Raw genomic sequence first — 20,331 nt, 5'->3', positions numbered from 1 at the left:
AAGATAAGGATAATATAACAGTGCTAAGAACTGAAGTACTATTCTTCAACCCAAACAAGAATGTGTAGCATGTATCTTGGGTTGCAGTGCCAGTCACAGCAAAGGTTACTGCTGAAAGGCATGGGATGAAGAGGCAGAGGAAAGAATCCAAAGATAACTTACAGTGTAGCATTTACTTCATTAAAATACATAATGGTAAAGACTGAGTTCATCTTTGATCTGATCTTCAGGAAAAGAGAAATAAAGGAAATCTTTACTCCCCTTCGTTCCTTATACACAATTTGGATACGCTGAAGTATGTTTGGGTCCTCTTGGCTTAGTAAGCAGCAGGGCTGTTACTTGTGGGGTTCATGGCAATAATCATCAGTGATAGTCCCAGGGTTGTGGAAATGATCAGGAGCAGTGCTTGTGTTTGAGAGAGGACGAAGAAGAGGACAGTAGATAAGCCAAAAATTAGATGAGTCATAGCGAATTAAATAGCTGAAAAAAAGTAATAATGAAGTAATGCTCAGATAAGATATCAAGATACAAAGCAGTCAAAAAATTGTGTTAAGGCAATAAAAATAGAGAGTGTGGAGTAACCTCAGCATGAGATTGCTGTATAGTTGACATGCAGTGTTCTGGTGGCTTGACTGTCCAGGAGCTAAGACCCCACACAGCCACTTACTACCTTCCGTCATGGAGCAGGGGAAGAGAATAGGAGGAGCCAAAGTGAGAAAACTCGTGAATTAAGGCCAGTTGTGTAAGTGAAGGAAAGAGGAAGACACAAGTGAGGCAAAGGCAACCACTTACTAACTCCTGCTAGTGGATTGATGCTTAATCTCAGAGTAGCATCTGTCTTGGAAGATGAGTCCACCAGTTATTTCTTTATTGCTGAGCCTGAAGTTGTGCTGTGTGGGCCACCCCTGTGGACAGGGGAGGTCAGATTCTGGATGCCCTCCATCCCAGCATTGTGCCAAGTAAAGGAAAGGAGAAAACCTTGAAGCTGGGCAAGTGCTGTTGAGCAGTAACAGAAATGCTTCAGAAAGTGTCATCAACACTTGAAATCCAAAGCACAGTATCACATGGGCTGCTACGAAGAAGGCTGTTCCAATCTGACTGGTACGAATCTTTATTAGAAAATATTCCACCCTTAACACTTCACCAGTACTCTTCTATGGATAGTTGGTATTTCTGTGGCCCAAAACCATGTAATTGATAATAGAATTTGGCTTAGAATTTAAGAGTTGTTTCATCTCATTCCATACCTGCAGCATTAAAGCAGCTTTTATTGGTGCCAGTTATCCTAAATACACTCATATTGGGTTGTTGTTTTTTTTTTTTAAGCTGCCTTTTGTAAGTTGTAAAAGTAGTTTAAAGACTGTTTGCCCTTTAAAAAATGTTTATGGTTCAGTGCATGTTTATCATCTAAGTGTCTAGTTGGTGTAGTAGGCTGAAAGGGAGGGTTATTTTCTTAGATGTTGAGCTGTGGCTCTGAAACTTAGGATTTTTCTCGTTTTCCTGCTGTTCTTTGTTACTGTTAGAGACTTACATTGATCCTTCTTTTCTCTGAACTTTTCTATGTAAGTGTGACATTCTCTTATGTGTTGCTTTGACCTGTTTAAATTAGTCTTTTCCCTACAAAGAAGTACTTTTATTATTGTATGTGTGTATATATAACAACTAGCACACTGGTTTGTACTTAATACAAAACAAATAACAGTTTTATAAATACTTTCACTGATTCCTTCATGCATAAATCATCTGCTTGTTGCAGCTTTCATTGATTCTTCTTTTTTTTTAATCAAAATCAGATTTAAGAATACAAATAGGGAAAGAGGCAAGGTTAAAAATCAAATGACTGAACTGCTACTTTTATCCTTTCTGTGCTTAGAAATATATATATGCTGGATAAATGCATTCAAGCCTGGTAACTGGTGGCAGCATGGATTAATCCTCTAATCTTTTTGTAGCCTGGTTTGCTTAGCATTGAAAGCATTTTGTAACAAGATGGATAACAGTCTAGTAAACCTTGCTGAGAATGAAGGGGATCTGGGCCCTGTGTTGTCAGCAGTATTTTTATGTTACTGATACTGTGTGTCTTTGCTCATAGACTTTCATTTTATTTAGGCTGGATAATTGGAATAATTTTCCTGTTAGCATTTTGACAGGGACTAAAAGATAATGCAGGGATTTGTATTTTTGTGAAACAGTTATTGAGAGTTTTGGACCTTTTCCCTTGAGGTTAGTGAGGTATTTGTCAAAACTGAGAATTTGGGGAAGCTGCTTTGGGATACTCACCTACAGGCTACAGTGTGAATTGAATCGTTTATGAAAGGTGGTGATAAGCTCAAAGAAACAAAATTCACTCCTTTCTGTAGTCAGTTTATTAATAGTTGAATCGAATAGAAGAGCAACAAACAAAAGAAAGTTTCTTCACGTGGTGTTTTAAGCCTCATCTATGTTGAACGTGGTTTTTCTTAGTTATTGAGTTTGAAATTCTGTGTCTCACTTAAGTGCTGCATTTCTTCTGTCCAGCTTCTGTTTGGAAGCCGTGGTGTCTCTTCCCAGCATAGGCAAGCACTGATGTGCCACACCTCCTTCCTGCTCTGTGCTGGGACTGCTCTGCCTTTTCCTCTTTTGGAGGAGGAGGGCTGATGTCTGAGGAGCTGCTTTCTCTAGGAGGCTCACTGGGCTTGGTGGAGGGAGCCTTTGGGTTATGTGGGCAGCTCGAAGGCCAGGAACCAGATAGGAGCTGTGGTTTCTCCAAAGAACGCTCTGCCTCTCGTGTTTTGTGAGAGAAAGAGAGAGGTGAATTGTTTAACTCTCACTTCCAGCTACTCCCCAGTTGCCCCAAGGACAGACAGCCCTAGGCACATGTGAATTCTTCTTCTAAAAACAAAACAAAAACCAAACCGTGGTAATTGTTTGAGCACCTTTGCTGTATCAAGTAAGTAAATAATTAAGTAAATAATTAAACTGTATTTATTGCTTGGCTACCGTGTTTTCTCTTAGTGTGTACTTTAGAATACTTATTCCATTAATGCTATTTTTAGATCAGAGAAGCTTATCTTAGAATATTGATTTATCTGTGTTACTTTGTGATGTTTCATTTAATAACAGGTAGTGGTTTGCAGCTGTTACAAATGGTTGGCTGAAGATCAGTTCCTCTTGGGAGACAGATGCATACCTTCCCTTGGATCATTCCTGCATAGGGAAGTCTGTGACTTGAGTGACAGTGAAGGGACTGCAGTTTGACTAAGGCTTCGATTGGTCAGTGATGTGTTGTTCATCTGTTTATTCATTCCATGTATCTGTCCCAGTTCAAATCTAAGCATCTTTCCAACAAGTTCCAGGCCGTATGGAGGACCATTTATTTTAAAATAGACTTCTTGGAGTTAGCAAGCTATGTGTCCTAGCCTGTGGTTAGTGTAATAATGGTTGTGGTGGTTTCTTCCACGTTCAGATGTGCTGTTGACATCTCTGACCATTTGATGCTCTGTCCTTAGCTTGTGATAAAGTGGCAGTCTGAACTGCCTTAAGCCAGTAGTTACTTAACAAAATTGAATTGTTCAGCCTTTAAAAAAGTGAATTTATTGTTACAAATGGATAAGATGTAAAAGTACAGTCCTGTCCTTAACTCATCATGTTTGGTGGGATTTTTTTATGAAACTTCAGTCATTCTCCAATTCATTATTAAGACACTATGAGTTTCTTAATATTGAGATCATATATGCCAAGAGGAAACAAGTCCTTAAAACACAGTACTTGAATGTAAAATTGTAGATGTTGGTGGAAGCAGCCCTGGAGAGCAGTGATAGAATTTGGGCTGAAGCCCTCTAAAAAGCAGAGGCTGAACACCTAAGGCTCGTGGGAGCTGTGTCATCAAATATGGCCTTCTGCTGGCTATCCCTGTTGGAACATCTATCTGGGTTGTGGCTGCTGTTCTCCAACATGACATGGTAGGTAGGAAAAGGGAATCCAGTTTAAGCATAGAGCATTCTTAGAGGCGAGAGTCAGCATTTCTGATTATGGTGTGTGTGTTATTTTTCCTCTTGCTTCATCGTCCTTATTAGGTTTTACAGAGCCCTGTCTTAAGCAGAGCAAACAAATGCTGTGTGCTTTGTGTGGGATTGATGGTTTTAGTGGTTAGTGAGATGAGCACTGGAGAGTATATTGAAAGTGTCTCTATTCCTTTTGGGAGCATGAATGCTTTTGGAGGACTGAAGGGTGGTGGTTTGCAGCGTTGGCTTTTTTTTTCCCTCTGGTAGCCACAGTTATTGTTGCTATGTAAGCATAGATTGCTTACCTTTAGTATGTAGTTCACACTCCTAAAATGGTGTATAAGCAGTGGAAACTGTAGATCCTTCTTTAGTTCTGCTTTCCAGGTTTCAGCAGCAGGTGGTTAATTCTGGCCTTTGCTCAGTCTGCTCTGATGCTTTGATCTCCTTGTATCATCTTCTAAAGCTTTCTCTTTCCATCTGTTTTGCTTTCTTTTTTGGATTGTGTGTACAAGAGCTAAAAAAATACTTTAGAAGTTCAAGAAAACAGGGTAGACATGGTCAGTCATTCTTACCTTCCTGTGTCTCATTTTACCATTTAAAAAAAAAAAAAAAAAAGCAATAGTAGTTTCATGAGGATAGGGGTGAAAGGATTCTGACCTCATTCTTGTGGATTTTGAATGGAGTCTGTCTTCACTGGTATACAGTGGGTGCAGCTTTCCTGCTGTAGAGTTTTACAGTAATGTGATGGCTGATGTTTCAGCTCAGTGTTGGATACATAGCTAGCAGAGAGAACTAGACTCTGAGGTGCAGTGCAGAGGCTAAAAAGAACAGTTAACTCATCCTTTCCCTGTCTCTGCTATCATGTATTGCTGATACTCAAAAACTACTGCTGCTTCTATGATAAAAGCCCAGCAGTCCAATACCTAGCAGTAGGGTTGTGGCAGCTGTTGTTAGATTTCTGAAGCAAGTAACGTTGGTCATCACCCATTCTCCAGTAGGCTGCTCTCAAATGGGTGTTTCCTGAATGTGGGAATCTGGCAGATGATCTGTTAGCATTTGGTAATGTTTTGGGGAACCTGAGTTTGACCTCTTGTGAAATGGAATTGAAGTTTGTACGTGCCCTCTTCTGCAGCTTTCCATTTGTGACAGATCCTTTTGTGATCTGAATCTTATTCAGCACGGTGCTGTTTTGTCAATCTGTAGAATTTGCAGCAATTTAGTTTGCATCAGTTGTGTGGATAGTCTCTACGTTGTTAGTGCCTCCTGTTGCAGGATCCAGAATTGAAGGGTTTTTTCTCTGGATCCAGCTTTGCAATGGTTTTCTCATTCCGTTGGTACAATGGAAGGTCCTGAAAAGCTGCTGATACTTAGCACTGTGGGTGAAAATATGAGAGGGGAAGAGAAGAGTGAATGTTTGAAGCGGAGTTAAATCCCAGTGAGGCGAAAATAAAAAGATGAGAGAAAACTGGAAGTAATGCTACTTCCTGACTTTTCTTTGAAGGTGTGCTCGTTATAACATTGATGTGCACCCTATGAAGCTTTCCTCTTTTAATCTTTGTCCGTCTACTGCTGCTGTATTTGAAGACCTGATGCGTCCAAGATTATACTGTTACGGCCTGTGTTACCTTCATGCTTCCAGAGCATGTTTTCTTTATGCATTATCTTATATTTTTTTCCTTCTGATACTTATTTCAGTAAGTGGTGTGATTTATTTTGTTAGAAATATTTGACACCTTTTCACATATGAGACAATTGGTTTCAGTGTTAGATGTCACCTTTTGAGTGAACTTCTCGTGAAGTCTGTCTTACTATTTTATTTAAATCATATTTATATTATCCATCTATATTGTCAACTCAAACTTGATGAAGGATTATTGAATCAGTTCTTCAGCTGTGTCATACTTCACTGCAAAGTGAAATCCAGCATCATCCGGGCTGTCTCTCCTATTCTTTGTAGTGATTGCACAAACAACTTTTTATTGCACTTTTCTTGTTGCTAGCGTTTGAAATCCAGCTTATAATTATATGACCACTAAACAGAGGTACATCAGAAAGAGCCATCATTACTGGGTCTTTATTTAAAGGAAGTTAATGTGCATTTGTATTGAAACACTGGTAAGGGTGAAATGTTAACCTCGCCTTTATTCAAATTACTCAAACGCAGCGTGAACGTAAAAAATCCATAATAATTCAGGTGTAATATTTTAATGAAAGCACATCCAATATTCAGAGAATGCTGAGTCTAAAGCCTTGAGCAAGTGTTTGGTAAGCTGTTTATAATTGGAATATGTTCATTTTACTCAGACAAAAGTTCAAAACACTAATAAAGGAGACAGACAGAAAGAACCTTAATTAATCACTAGCACTTGAATGACAGCATCTCTTTCACAGTGCATTTTTATTTCCTATAGTTCCATGTTTCAGTGCTTCATAGACAAAAATCCACGTCTCCATGATGTTAATTTCATATAATTTAACAAGATTACATTGCAAATATAGCTTTATGCACTGCTTTTAAAAAATAAAAGTGGTGTGCCCTCTATTAGTAATTAATAACAATAGCTGTGTTCATAGCATATTATAATGCCGTGCTAGCACTATACTTCCCTATCATTACATTTTTGTCTTGAAATCTGCTGCTGCTGTTGCTCTTTGATGCAATTAGGAAACTCTGACACAGCACCCCTTGTTCTTAGAAAAAAAGCTAATTACAGTCCTTGATGCCTGGTGCAGTGCAATCTGTATTGGGGCATAGAACTGCTGTAATCTTTCTTACACTTAATTTACACCAAGGTAAGCAGGTCTTTATTGTGCATCTTTGTATTATGGAGTAACTTGTTGAGAACTGCTGGATAAATCATAGTGAAATTATTTACAAGTTGCACTTTCTCCTTAACTCTGAGTGTGGCTTCAAATTCTGTTGAACTGAAATTGATGGTCTGAAACTGGATATGGCATCTGGTGTTCAACATGAAAGTTTGTTTCTGGCAATGTGTAATGACCCAGCTGGAGTGATTAAATATATGTATATAGAAAGAAAGCCGTGTGCTGTGAAACAAGGTGGAACAGATAAAGCAAACATCAAGCCAGTCTTTGAAAGACTAAGAAGTCTCATTGTGATTTAAACCTCTGAAGTGGCATTGCAACTTAGAGTACTGTTTCGTGGAAGAAATCTTTAGAACTTATGTATGATAAATCACATTTAAAAAAAAAACCAAAAAAACCCAAAAAAACAAAACAAACAAAAAAAAACTTAGACTTGAATCATATTTTTTGGACTCATTTTGATCTATGTGGTAGTGCAGGAGTTGCCATAAGGAGCAGCAGCCGAGGAGCAGCTGCTAGGATGCGGTATGATGTTTTGACAGCTGAAGAATGCTTTATTACTGCTGATCCAGTGCGTAGCCATTTTCTGTCCCCAAGCACATGCTGCTTGGCAGGCAGGTAACCAACCGGCCTTTGGCTAGAAGCTGAAGTGGTTCTGTGGAGGCTCTCAGATAAACCACATACAGCTATGCAGATGGCATTCTGGGAGCACACCACAAAACAGAAAGATGGACTGGGGCTAATGGTGAAATGGCTTCAGGTTAGTCTTGAAATAACACTTCTTTTCCTGAAGTGACTGTGCAAAGGGACCCCAAAATGCCCTGTAGCTAAATCGAAGCAGGGCAACTCTTTAAAGAGGCTGATGAGAACTGCTGTGGTGAGAAACATTAAGTAGAAATGTGCCCTTGCTCGTGGGAGAACAGGACGTGGGTCTTTTCTGCCAGTCCTGCTTTCCAGTCCAGCAGCTTTGCAGCCTTCCTTGCACAAACTCAGGGGCTGTGTCCTTGAAGGGACTCTGTGTCCTTGCATAGGCTGCCACGGGCTATGGGTGCTTGTCCACTTTTTCCTTGTTGTCTGTCTGGGCTATCTTTCATTCCTTTTCCCTTTCTTGCCTAGAAAACTAGCACACTTGCTCTCAGATGCTGTTGGAAAGAAGCAGTTGTAATCTTGATTCCAGTTTTTTTTTCTCAATGCAGGAGGTGTGAGTGTGAGCAAAGCAGAGAGTGTTCTTTCTTGCTGTCCAGGCACTCTTCTTGGAGACCCAGCCCATCAGATGAGTAGTGAGCAAGCAAGGGTTGTGTTCTCTGTGGGTGGCAGGTGTCAGACTACACTGAAGACTTGAACTCTGAAATTGTTACTGTTCTTCACAGCAACAGTGTAACAGTGTATTTATTTTGTCTAATTTTTACAGCATGAGCTTCTTTGTAATTGGAGAGGTGAAAAGGCAAATATATAAAACGGGTGCACAAATGTTTGTTGGGGGAACAGTAAAGGTACTGCTGATGCCAATAGAATGTAATGATGGTCCACTGATTGATGATGCTTAGATGATTAAAAAAAAAAAAGAGGGAAACCCGAATCCTTCCTGCAAGTTCCTCCATGCTTGTGTTACAGTTTGATTAGGAACTAATCCATCGAGGCACATTACCTATGCAGAGTGATATACCTCTACTGTTCAGCTGATTATAATGGGACTGTCTTAAAAAGTAGCGCATTGATTGTGCCAGTTACATTGTACTCAAGTCTTTCAAATTGCAAATCTCTGTGATTATGTGCCTAGCAGGGCTTTTAAGTCTTCCTGGTTTGCTTGAACGTAATTTGTAGCTCCAGTGTTATGCCTTTGCTCATCGGTTTTGCAGGTGGTTGTACTGGCGATAATCACAAGATTTGTCTTTCTAGATGAAAGCAGAATGGTGACTACTCATTATAAGTAAAACTGGAGTGAGATTTGTTTGTTAATTTCATTGGACTCCTTGAAAATTAATTTTGATAAAGAATTCCCTCTTCTAGGAAAGGTTGCAAAGTACGGAAAGCATGTCCAGTCAGGTCTGATCTCCCATCTGAACTAATTAGGCAAGAATCTTAACATCTCATGCTTTCATATACTTGTTTTTGTATGTATCGCCTGTGACTGGATTAGCTTAAGAATATTGCCGGGCTAGGAGTGATTTATCATTTTTCCAAGCTGGTCAGCAGCAAAGGTTATTATTTCTCTGTGTCTTTTGTTTGCTTTCTGAAGAGTTGTGGGTTGTTGTTGTTTGTTTGCTTGTTTTCACTTCTTAAAATATCGTACTGGGTAGAAGTATATTAAAAATGAAAGTCAGAGATACTCAGCTGCAGCTTTCCAAAACTGGAATGTGATTCTGAGGGCTGTGCTTTCCTTCCAACTGGCTGATGAGTTCCTTGTAGCCCAACCCTAGAAGGGACCACCACCTTTGCTGCTTTTCCCAGGGCAAACCCAAGGGTCTCAGTTGCTCCACACCCATCTTGCCCTCTGGACCCTTCACCATCTGTGTAGTCCTACTTCAGATGCTCTCTGTTAGTTTCATGTCCTCCTTACATTGTAGCACCCAACGCTGCACCCAGTGCCGGAGGTGAGCCTGCAGCAGTGCAGATCAGGACAGCCCCTTCTCTCGCCTGCTGGCACTGCTGGGCCTGGTGCTCCCCAGGGCTCAGTTGGCCCCTTTGGCTGCCAGAGCACACTGGTAGCTCAGATTCAGCTTTCACCTAATGCTCCTGCAGAACTCAGAACTATGGAAAGGAATTCTTTATGTTTAACAAGTAAATTACAAAAAAGGCAAATGATTTTGGTTTTTAAAAATAACACCAACAAAAAGTTAGTACTGTAACTTTCTTATGAAAAGGGTTACAAAGGTCTGTGTTATGTTGGAGTTTTCAGCAGTAGTATATGAGGCCCAAGGAACCCTATATAGAATAGAAAATGACTATCTGTGGAGGGTTTTTTGTTTGCTTTGTTGTTTGTTGTTTTTACTGGGATGCTTACAACTGCTCAACTTTTGCCTTGCTGGCATTTTCTTTGTCTCTAAAATCAAGAGCTGACACAGAGACAACATCAGCAAATAGAGGGAAGAGTTATGTCTTCATGCCCTTCATCAGCACTGCCATTCCTTGCAAAGCCATTTCTTTCCTTGGACATTTGAAAGAATAAGGAGAAACTCAAATCTGAAACTTTTAATGTGAGAGTGTTAGGAGACGTCTGGTACTGCAGCTGTGAACTCGAGAGGTCATTGTAATCAAAGGGACTGAGCATCTTTTGGAGATTAACAGTTTCTAATTTTCTCTGTAATGTACCTTTGCCTTGGTGTGTTCGTGAGGTGCTGGCTGGGTTGAAGCCTGTATAAATGAATGAAGAGACTAGATGAAGGCAGTCAGAAACTCAAACTGTAAGAAAAGGAATTAATGTCATTGACAGAAGGGGGTGAGCTTAGGAAGTCAAAAGTACTATCCTTTGTACTGAAGGAAAAAGCATCCAAGAATGTGTGTTGGGACTGAGAGGGAAGCCGAGTACTGATAAAAGTTACTTTTTTCCCTCCAGTGACTTTTCCTATCTTTTGACACTAGTGAGTCTAAAAATTGATCTGCTGCAATGGACATGTGTATTTTTTTCCTCCCCTATAACAGGTCGTGACAATGCATGTGAGAAGACTTCCTACATGTTTCTGCGGAAAGAACTTCCTGTGCGGCTAGCTAACACCATGAGGGAAGTCAATTTGTTGCCTGATAACTTACTTAACAGGCCTTCAGTTGGGCTAGTGCAGAGTTGGTAAGTTTTTCTTTGTTTTTTAAGGTGAATTGAGAAATGAGTGTAAAACTAATGCTATATATGATGCTTTACATTCAGCCTTACAGGCTGGCCCGTTTTTGGTTTGGAATTCTTTATAATGTGATTTCTGGTCAAATGAAGATTCATTTTCTTCTGTCTCATGTTAATAACTACTATGGATCTTAGGTAAGAATTTGTAAGTTAGTATTTTTAAGGAGAAAATTTGTAATGTCTCCCAGGTGACTGGAATTGGTCAGCAACTGGAAGAGTTATCATCTTATATATTCCTTGCTATATTACACCCATGACTTCGAGTAGCTTGTCCTTTCCCATTACTTTTCCTCTGTCAAAAATACAGAAGGCAAGTTTAACCTTAGCCTTTTTTTCTCACTGCTAAATCCTTAACAACAAAGCCTACTAATCAGAGGAAATCATGGAACGGGACAAAATTCTGTTGCTCGTTAAGTAACACTTTCCTTCTTAATAAATAGTGTATGATATAAATGTTGCTGTCTTTTCCACAGTAATTTGTTGCTAGCCTATTTGTGAATTTCAGAGACAACTGCCTTGTAGTAAGCTCTAATTTTTTTTGTTCAAAAGATGATAATTGCCTCTTTCCCTCCAAATGTTTGATCCAAAGAATTTATAGAAAAATATGTTTGTGGTATACATCCAACTTCCCTTTGTGAATAACAGCTAAGGGCTAGGTGCATGACTTACAACTGATGTTGCTGGCTTTTGTGAGTTTTGATCGTAGCCCTTGAGCCAAGAAATTGTTGACTGCATATCGTCTCATATTTTATCAGACTTAAAGTATAAATTAGGTTATGTATTATTGCACAACCTGGTTGAAATATGTTTGTGTATGAGAGACAGCATTAGCCGTCCTGATGACTGCTTCAAACGTAGTGACAAAGTGCTTCAGGTAAATGTAAATGCAGTACAACCACACAATAGTAATCACTTTGTGATTAAGTGGCATCTTGCAGGGACTGAAGGCTTGTGTCTGTCTCATGTTACCAGAAGCTGTTACACCAAGTAGAAGAGTGGATAATATCCTGGCCTTTTCAAGCTTTTCTGATCTAAATGACTTGTGAAGCTGTCTTTAGTGAAATATAGGTGAATGGAGAAGTTGAAGCAAGTTTTCTGTAGTAACTGTAGAGTGTGATACTTGACTCAGACTGTAGTCAAAATATGTGTTCTGCAGCATAGGCTTCCACCCTGCTAACACAGAGCCAAGCAGAGTTTGCATCATTTCTGGCAAAGGAACTGAATAGGTGTTTAGAGGTGCTTTGGTTACAGGTTTGAGGTGAGTTTAATTGCTGTGATAGATACTGTCAACTTAAATCTGGAATGAGCCTGAATATGACTGTAACATGCTTGTCCAAATCATGTATCTTATCTGACAATGTGATGTACTATCACAGCTGTAGATTGGTTTTCTGTTAAGTCAGCTGAAGTATCAGACAACTGATAGCGTCTTCAGTATGCAGAAGAGGTTCATGTAGATGTCCTACCTAGTGGTCCTCTGACTTTGATCTTCAGTTAACTGATAGTTTTTTCATCTGTTTATTTGCCAGTTTTCAGTAATCTGTCTTGTCATCAGTGTAATTATGTCTTGTTTGCACTACCACCTTACACTAGAACCCATGTTTCTATGTAGTTTTTAGAAGACTCCAAATTAGTTGGAGCCTTACACTGCAAGTTGCCAGTATATTCATTAATATCAGTCAGCCAAAAACTTCAGAAGGCTCTTAGTCCTTATAGTAGATTTCATTAAACTTTTAAACTAGAGTAAGATGTCTATATAGATGGAACTTTGCTTGCTTATTCCACCAAACCTAACTTCACCTACTGTGCAGTGGATCCTTTCCCATGAGTCCTGCATCCAGGTAGTCAGTTACATTCAAGATTGCATGAATTTCACAGTCTCTTAGGCCTCTTGTGAAGCAGTTTCATCCTGACTTTTCTGAGAATATGCTCTCTGCTGCAGGCAAACTCTGTTCTCCAGCCTTCTAATCTATCTCAGGATGCTTTTCTTACTGTAGCATGCTGCCTGACTGCACTGCGTAACAGGGATTTAACTAATGATTGCTCAGGAGAAGTGTAGTCTTTCTCTCTCCTTTCTGGGGTTCCTTAGCTTGATACATGTAGTAATGACAATAAGCAGGACAGCTGTCCTTCCTTTGTACTCATCTACATCTACTCTTTTCTGAAGAAAAATGGCTTTACCTACATAGAGAACTATGAACACGAAGCAGAGTTTTGCATTTACACCTACACAAAACTAAAACTTTAGCTCTGTCCCCATTACAGTTTATAACTTAACATGAATGTGTTTTGCCTGAAGGTTCCAAGGGAAGAAAGGGAAACAATTAATAATGCACTTACTGTCCTTTGGCTTCAAAATGGAGTGGTTCCAAATAAGAGATCAGCAAGCAGCATGCTAGAGATTTGCAGCTTATGGACAATTTTCCATTGGACAATTGACTTTTTATAGGTCAGCTTTGGGAGGGATGTTCTGTCTAAAAGTGCTCTGCAGGTAGAGAAGATGAATGTGTGACAGAATTGCTTAGAAGGATATCATCACTACAGTGATGTGGAAAAATAGTTGCAATAAAAACTTACAGCACCTAAGATCTAACCTTGTAAAATACTCAAAAATGAGTGTGAGGGTTGCACAATGAGCTACTTAGTCACATCTATAATTCCTATCTTAATTAACCTTAGCTTTTATCTACTTTGGGCCCTTCCTGGAAAGGCACATTAGAGAAATCTGTAGTTCATGGATTGATAATTGTTTTTGTTCTATTTTTTACATTCAGACTATGCTAACAAAATTATGTTACCATGGAAATAGGTTTTATCTCATCGGTGCTTGGGTGTTAGAGACTCTAACAGAAAATCTTGCTGAAATTCATGCTGGGGGGAAAAGCCAAGTATCTTGTGTGAGTTGGAGGAGGTGGAAAGAAAAACTGGGGGAGGGGGAAAAGAATGGTAGTTAAATCTGGAGTTGGCATTATGAGCACTTAGAGTGATTTCATGTATGAAATGTGCCATGCTGGAATTACTGCCTTTGGCGGGCTGACAGGAATTCAGTTGACTTTGTGGTAATTGGAGAACGAACAAAGCTACAGTGCTTGAAGCCAAAGAGCTTGCCCAGTGAGTTGTAGTGGACTGGACTAAATAATTAAGCACCAGAAAGACAGCAGATTTGAAGGGCATAGGCTTTGATTTCTGCTTTTGATGACTCACCAAAAATGGCAAAGTACTGACACTGTCTTTTTCCGTCTAAGCTATGGGTTTGTTGTGTTGCTGGTTTTTTTTGTTTTTTTTTTTTTTTTTTCTTCAGATTTCTCTTCTGTGTTGTTGTATTCATTCACTAATAATGTAGGAAATTGTCCATTATTCTTTCCTCCTTTGTTCTAGCTAAGAAGAAAGTAGAAATTTTACCTGGAGTGTGTTGAAAATATGATCATGTTTGGATTTCCAATGCTTGGTAAATCCTGTAGTTAAAACCTTCAATTATCTATATCTCTTCTATGCTCCTAATAAAAAGAAAGTTCAAATAAATAAATGAATTGTGTGAAAAGGGAATGATATTCTTTACCAAGCCTAACTGCCATAGGGGTATAATGTATTGCTGACTCCACACTGTTGGGGAAACTGTACTGTAATTGCCGTTATGACGGAGTTATAAGTTACTAATGGATCATCATGGCTTTAAATTTCCTTTTAAACAAGTTTTTACTTCATAGTTTCTTCAGCTTTGAACTCTTTCTGGGGAGGAGTAAGGGATGAAGGGATGTAAGTAGTTTGAGAACATGTAAATCATAACCAAAACAACAAAACAAAACAAAAATGCAGCCTTTGCTGTTTGTTTGGATGACCTGTAATCTATGGGCACTGGAAAGTGGGTTAGATTTGTTTGACTTAAGGTTACATTTTTCATTTTTTCCAGTTTCGTTTAGTCAAGGGTTTAGAAAAGAGTGAGTGATAGAAGAAACTTGAATGGCTTAGATTTGATGTTAATATTCTTTCCTCTGAGCTCGTATCTCTAACTTGCTGGGTACTTGTGCTAATGATTTTGCATTAAAGTAATAACAGTTCAGAATTAGAAAGGCATCTAAATATTGTTGCTAGCTCTTTTGAAAGGAAAAACATTGTTTAGTGCCATAGATTATCCATCACCACAGATACTAAAGATAAACCACTTCAGTATGTTTGTAGATTTGCTTAGAGCATTTAGCTTGAGTAATGTTCCTTGGTTTCAGAAACTCTCAGTTCCTCATTATGCTGTTGGCTCAACCAGTGGCCTTAGAACCTGTTCTGCCTGCTGCTCAGTGCTGAGCATTGGTGACCATGTTTGGCAGCCTTTTTCTGGTTGACTTGCTTTAGTCTTCTTTCTGATTGAGACTGTTTTCTGCACAGTTACCTCCTGCATTACGTGAGATAAACACTTGGCTTGCCCCTACTCGATCCTCCAGTAATACAGAAGTGCTGATCCTTCAGCTTAGAGTTAGTTATGTTTGTTTACTCCAGAGGCAGCAGTCTTAGGACCGATGTTCCAATGAGCAAATAGAGTGTATTCATCTAAATATAGCATGCTAATAATAGTGAGCAGCCAAGCAAATCCACATTACGTAAAAATCAGGTATTGCTTGCATTCAGTGCCTGAAATATTCATTGCTATGTTATCCTCAACATCAATACAGGATTTCTGATATCTAGGATTTCTGATTGGTGTTCCAACACTTCTCAGGCTGTTGGCACGCTGCTGAACACTGGCCAGCAGTGTGCCCAGGTGGCGAAGGACAATGGCATCCTGGCATCTAACAGAAATAGTGTAGTTGGCAGGGCTAGCAGGGTGATTGTCCCGCTGTACTTGGCACTGATGAGGCCACAACTTGAGTGCTGTGTGAGAAAGACATTGAAGCCCTGGAGCGTGTCTGAAGAAGGGCAACAAAGCTTGTGGAGCACAAGTCTTATGGGGAGAGGCTGAAGGAAGTGGGATTGTTCAGTCTGGAGAAGAGGAGGCTCAGGGAGCCTCTACAACAGCCTGAAAGGAGGTTATGGCGAGGTAGGGGTCTGCCTCTTCTGGGAACAGCCTCAGGTTGCACCAGGGGAAGTTCAAGTTGGATATTAGAAAAAATCTCTTCTCAGAAAGAGTGGTAAAATGGAACAGGCTGCCTGTGGAGGTGGTGTAGTCACTGTCCCTGAAGATGTTCAAAAGCTGTGTAGCTGTGGCACAGAAGGACGTGGTTAGTGGACGTGGTGGTGATGTGTTGATGGTCGAGCTAGATGTTCTTAGTGGTCTTCTCTAATGTTAAAAATGCTATGGTTCTAGTAAAAATCTTCATAGCTTCTTAACTGTAGTTATTATTCTGCATCTTCAGAAACGAGGCATTCAAGATATTGTATGGTATCAAAGGATCAATATGTTCCTAATAACCTCCTCTCTCTTACTGTGCCACTGGAGATTCTATCAACTCTGAAAAAGACTTACTGAAGACTCTTTCATATTGGAAGAGGCAGAGAGCTGTGCATCTCCTTAAAGATATTCAGGAAGCTGGGCTGTTCACTGTGGAGAAGAGAAAGCTTGAGGTGATTGAATGTTATCAATGCAAATAAATAATTCATGGAAGAGAATGAAGATGAGGGTGGTAGAACAAGAGGTGATAGACTCAAAACACATGAAATTCTATCTGAATTTAAAGGGAAAAATAACTTTATTTCAGCAGGGGTGATCAGACACTCCAAGAAGGTTACCTAGGGAGGCTGTGGAATGTCTGTCCGTGGATATTCAAAACACAACTGGGCTTAGTGTAGAACAGCCTGCTCTAACTGGCCATGCTTGACTGGAGCGTTGGACAAGATGATCTCAAGAGGTCATTTCCAGCTTAGAAGAATCTTTGATTTTGTTGCACAGTTAAATTGAAGCCCTAGGTTTTTTGGAAGGCAGAAAGCTGTTGGTACTTTCACACACAAAAAACAAAACAAAACAAAACAAAAAAAAACCAAGACCCTATACTGAGGGTAAGGGGAAAATAGAGAGGGCACAAAAAAGAAATACAGATGTCCATAAAACAATCACGGTGGCAGCATAGATGGAAGCAGGAAGAGAAAGGGATTCAGAACAGAAAGAAGATTTGAAAGGATGAGGGAGGAAAGCATGAAGAGGGAAGGGGTGGTTGTTGACAAATTTACTGACACAGCATTTGATCCTTTCTATAACATAAGAAATGCTTTACAACGTGGATGGTACTTATGACAGCTCAATGTGTCCCTTTGCACATACTGTGCTATGCCTGTGCTGGAAAGCTTCAGAGCAGTTTGACACATTCATTGGTTCAGATCATGATAGCTATATTGTCTTCGACACTTTTATGTTCATCTATAGAGGCTTCTAGTGTAGCTGCTTCTGAGAAGAACCTGATTTTTAGTGCCAAAAGCACTTTGTAGATCTAAGCAGTGTGCGTTTAAGGGAAGGTTATTGGGGAATTCATTTCAAAACCATATTTCTGGCCTAGATTTAGATGCTAACTTAGACACAGTCGTTGAATTCCAAGAGATCAACCTATATTCAAGAAACAGAAGATGACTTCACAGAAATCAGGCAGATATCTTCTGGGTAAATTGCTTTTCTTTGTAGAGTTAAATGATTTCCTCTTTTCCTTTTACCACACACACACAGAAAATTCAGACAGCAAGTGCTTAATTACAAAGGATGATCCTAGCTTTTTTGTTTGCTATGGGTTGTAATATATCATGAGGGAACTAGTCCTTTCTGACAGTCTTGGTGGTGTCGATTGCTGTTCTTTCATTCTTAACTGTATTCACAAGAGAAGGACACCACACAAATGGTCTATATATCTTTATATACCTGTATATAGATATCTCTCTATCTGTATATATCTTTATATACCCAGAAATCATTTTCTTCTTTGAGACAATCATGCGTTGCCAGACCAGTATTCAGATCATCAGGATAATAGTGAATAAAGGAGGTAGCAAAGACTGGTTGCAAGAAAATCACGTATTCGCTAAATCTGTGGGAAAACTGGGCACAAGAATGTGTCAAGCATTCCTTCTGCATGAGGCTGCCTAGTCTGGCAAGGAATCGAAAGCTGATTTTCTGAAAGGTTTGATTGGATGGAACTTCTGCCTGGAATTGTCTTGTTGCTTTGTCTGCCATTGTCTCCATCTTTCATTTTGGAGGTTACTTTAACTATATTTTAACTATGTTTTACGAACTGTAATAATTGTACCTTTTTTCATCCTTACCTATGATTAGCTTGATTGATCTTGATTCATACGAGGAAGATAATGTTGAAGAAAATGTACTTCTTCAAAGAAATCATAGAATTACCAAGGCTGGAAAAGACCTCTAAGATCATCCAGTCCAAAAATCCACCTTTCACCAACATTTCCCACTAACCACGTCCCACAGTACAACATCTAAACGTTTCTTGGGTGCCTCCAGGGTCAGTGACTCCACCACCTCCTTGGGCTCCTTCTGTTCCAGTGCCTGACCACTGTTTTGGAGAAGTATTTCCCAACATCCAACCTGAATCTCCCCTGGCACAGCTTGAGGCCATTCCTTCTAGTAAGTGAGGGTGCTCGTACATTTGTTATGCATTAAGCCTCACAAATGAAGCAGCAGAGTTCTGAAAGTAAAGTGGCTATTTTCCCATGAGGATTAATAATATGAGAGTGCATATGAGCACACATTCTCAGAGGAAGTTAGTTTTCATCCACTTTTTCAGAAACCAAGTCCCTCCTCCAGCTGACAGTCTTGATGGCTCTTCCCCTGCCTCTCTATCCTCCACATAGTACCTACTCATCAGTCCCTGTGTCAGTAGAGCTACTTTAGTATCTTTCAAATTGGAAAATGTTACACTTTTCAGAAACATGTTTTCAGTGGAGTATGGATCAAATGTCTGTGTTGCAGAGGTGTTTCTGAATTGATACTCTTCTAGCATTTTAAAAGAACAACTTTTAAGGTAAGCAGAGACATCAAGTACTTCTCAGGCCTGGAACAGACAAACAACAATGGAGTTCTGTAGTTATTTTTGATGGTGTTAGTAAAAAAACAAAAATCAGTGTGACAGGACCTAGTATAACTGTGCTGACCATTTTGAAAATATTACTGTATGTGGTGAAATTTCTTATTTCAGCCTAGGATCACCTCCATTGGAGTAGTCCTGGATTGTTTCTGAAGGCTTACATGACTTCCATGGACAAACTTTCACTTCCTTACACTGCTGTGCATGATAACCTTGTTACAGAATGGCTGAGATGGGAGGCAACACCCTGGAAACCATGTAATCAAGTCTCTACCTGAGCAGGGTACCCAGACCGATGTCCACGCAGCTTTTGGAGACCTCCAAGGAGGAGACTCTACAGCCTCTGGGCTGCCTGTATCAGAACTCCATCACCCACACAGCACAGAAGTGCTACTTGGTGTTCAGAGGGACCCTCCTTTGTTCTAGTTTATGCCCATTGCCTGTGGTCCTAACGCTTGGCACTGCTGAAAAGAACCTGGCTCTGTTCTCTTTGCACCCTCCCTTCAGGAAATTACAGAGAATGATGAGTTTTCCCACCCTTTCCCCCCCAAGCCTCCTCTTCTTCAGGCTGAGCAGTCCTAGCACTCTCAGCCTCTCCTTGCAGGATAGTGGCTTCAGTCCCATGTAACCTCAGTTGCACTTCTTGTCCTCTGCGTATAGGTTTCTGCAACACTATAATCATTGTCCACAAGTGGATTTTCAAAGAGTATTCATGCTCTGGTGGGGAAATGGGAGAATGTTCAATTTTCAACACTTCATAGAACAGACCTCAGTTATTTCACTGTAACTTGGCTGGGATGGGATTAACTTTTTTCATAGCAGCCAACATATAGCGCTGTGCTTTGAATTTGCATCTAAAATGGTGCTGGTGACACACCAGTGTGTTGGGTGTTACTGAGCAGTGCTTCTGCACTGTCAAGACAGTCTCTTTTTCTTCATTCTACCCTGTCCCCCCCTCCAGAGACTATGTGAGAAAAGGACACAGTTGGGACAGTTCATTTGAGGTATCTGAAGGGATATTCAGTATTACAATATGCCATTGTGCTTAGCTGTAAGATCTCAAAGGAGGAAGAAAAGGGGATGCTACTGGTTATTAGGTCCATATTCCCTAGCAGTGACTGTGTGTGCTGAGGCTCTGCATCCCTGGATGTTGCTGAGTATTTGCATACTGATGGGGGAAGTAGCAAATTAATTCTTCTTTTATTTTTTTTAACTTGCAACTTTGTTTTGCTTATCAAACTGTCATTATCTTAACCTGTAAGTCACGGAATCACCGGAACAGATCTCCAAGATTGTCCAGTCCAACCATCTGCCTGCCACACTGTTTCCCATTAAACATGTCCGTCAGTACAACATCTAAAAGTTTGTTGAACATCTTTTAGCGATGGTGACTCCACCACCTCCCTGGGCAGCTGATTCCAGTGTCTGACCACTCATTTGGAGGAGAGACTTTTCCTAATATCCAACCTGAACCTCCTCTGCTGCAACTTGAGGCAATTCCCTCTAGTCCCATTACATGGGAGAAGAGGCTGACTCTTACCTCGCCACAACCTCCTTTCAGGAGTCTTTTTGCCTTCTTTCTATTTTTGCCCCAACCAGCAGGAGAGGAGAATGAGAAGCAGCAATGTGCATAATTTGCTGTTGGCTGGGGTCGGCCCAGCACAGCTGCCTC

At 40.1% G+C, this 20,331-nt stretch overlaps 1 protein-coding gene across 3 annotated transcripts in view; it reads left to right on the top strand.

The window, feature by feature from the left end:
* The window catches only part of PDK3 (pyruvate dehydrogenase kinase 3), a 54,204-nt gene that overhangs the window by 7,165 nt on the left and 26,708 nt on the right, over nucleotides 1-20,331 (top strand). For all 3 annotated transcript variants that reach the window (XM_048933786.1, XM_048933785.1, XM_048933789.1), the window contains exon 2: nucleotides 10,452-10,593. In XM_048933786.1, the coding sequence (XP_048789743.1) occupies nucleotides 10,452-10,593 (142 nt within the window). The remainder of the gene's footprint in view (nucleotides 1-10,451; nucleotides 10,594-20,331) is intronic.

The sequence above is a fragment of the Lagopus muta genome, chromosome 1, assembly GCF_023343835.1.
Source record: "Lagopus muta isolate bLagMut1 chromosome 1, bLagMut1 primary, whole genome shotgun sequence".
Classification (NCBI taxonomy): domain Eukaryota; kingdom Metazoa; phylum Chordata; class Aves; order Galliformes; family Phasianidae; genus Lagopus; species Lagopus muta.
This window is presented reverse-complemented; position numbering and strand designations above follow the sequence as displayed.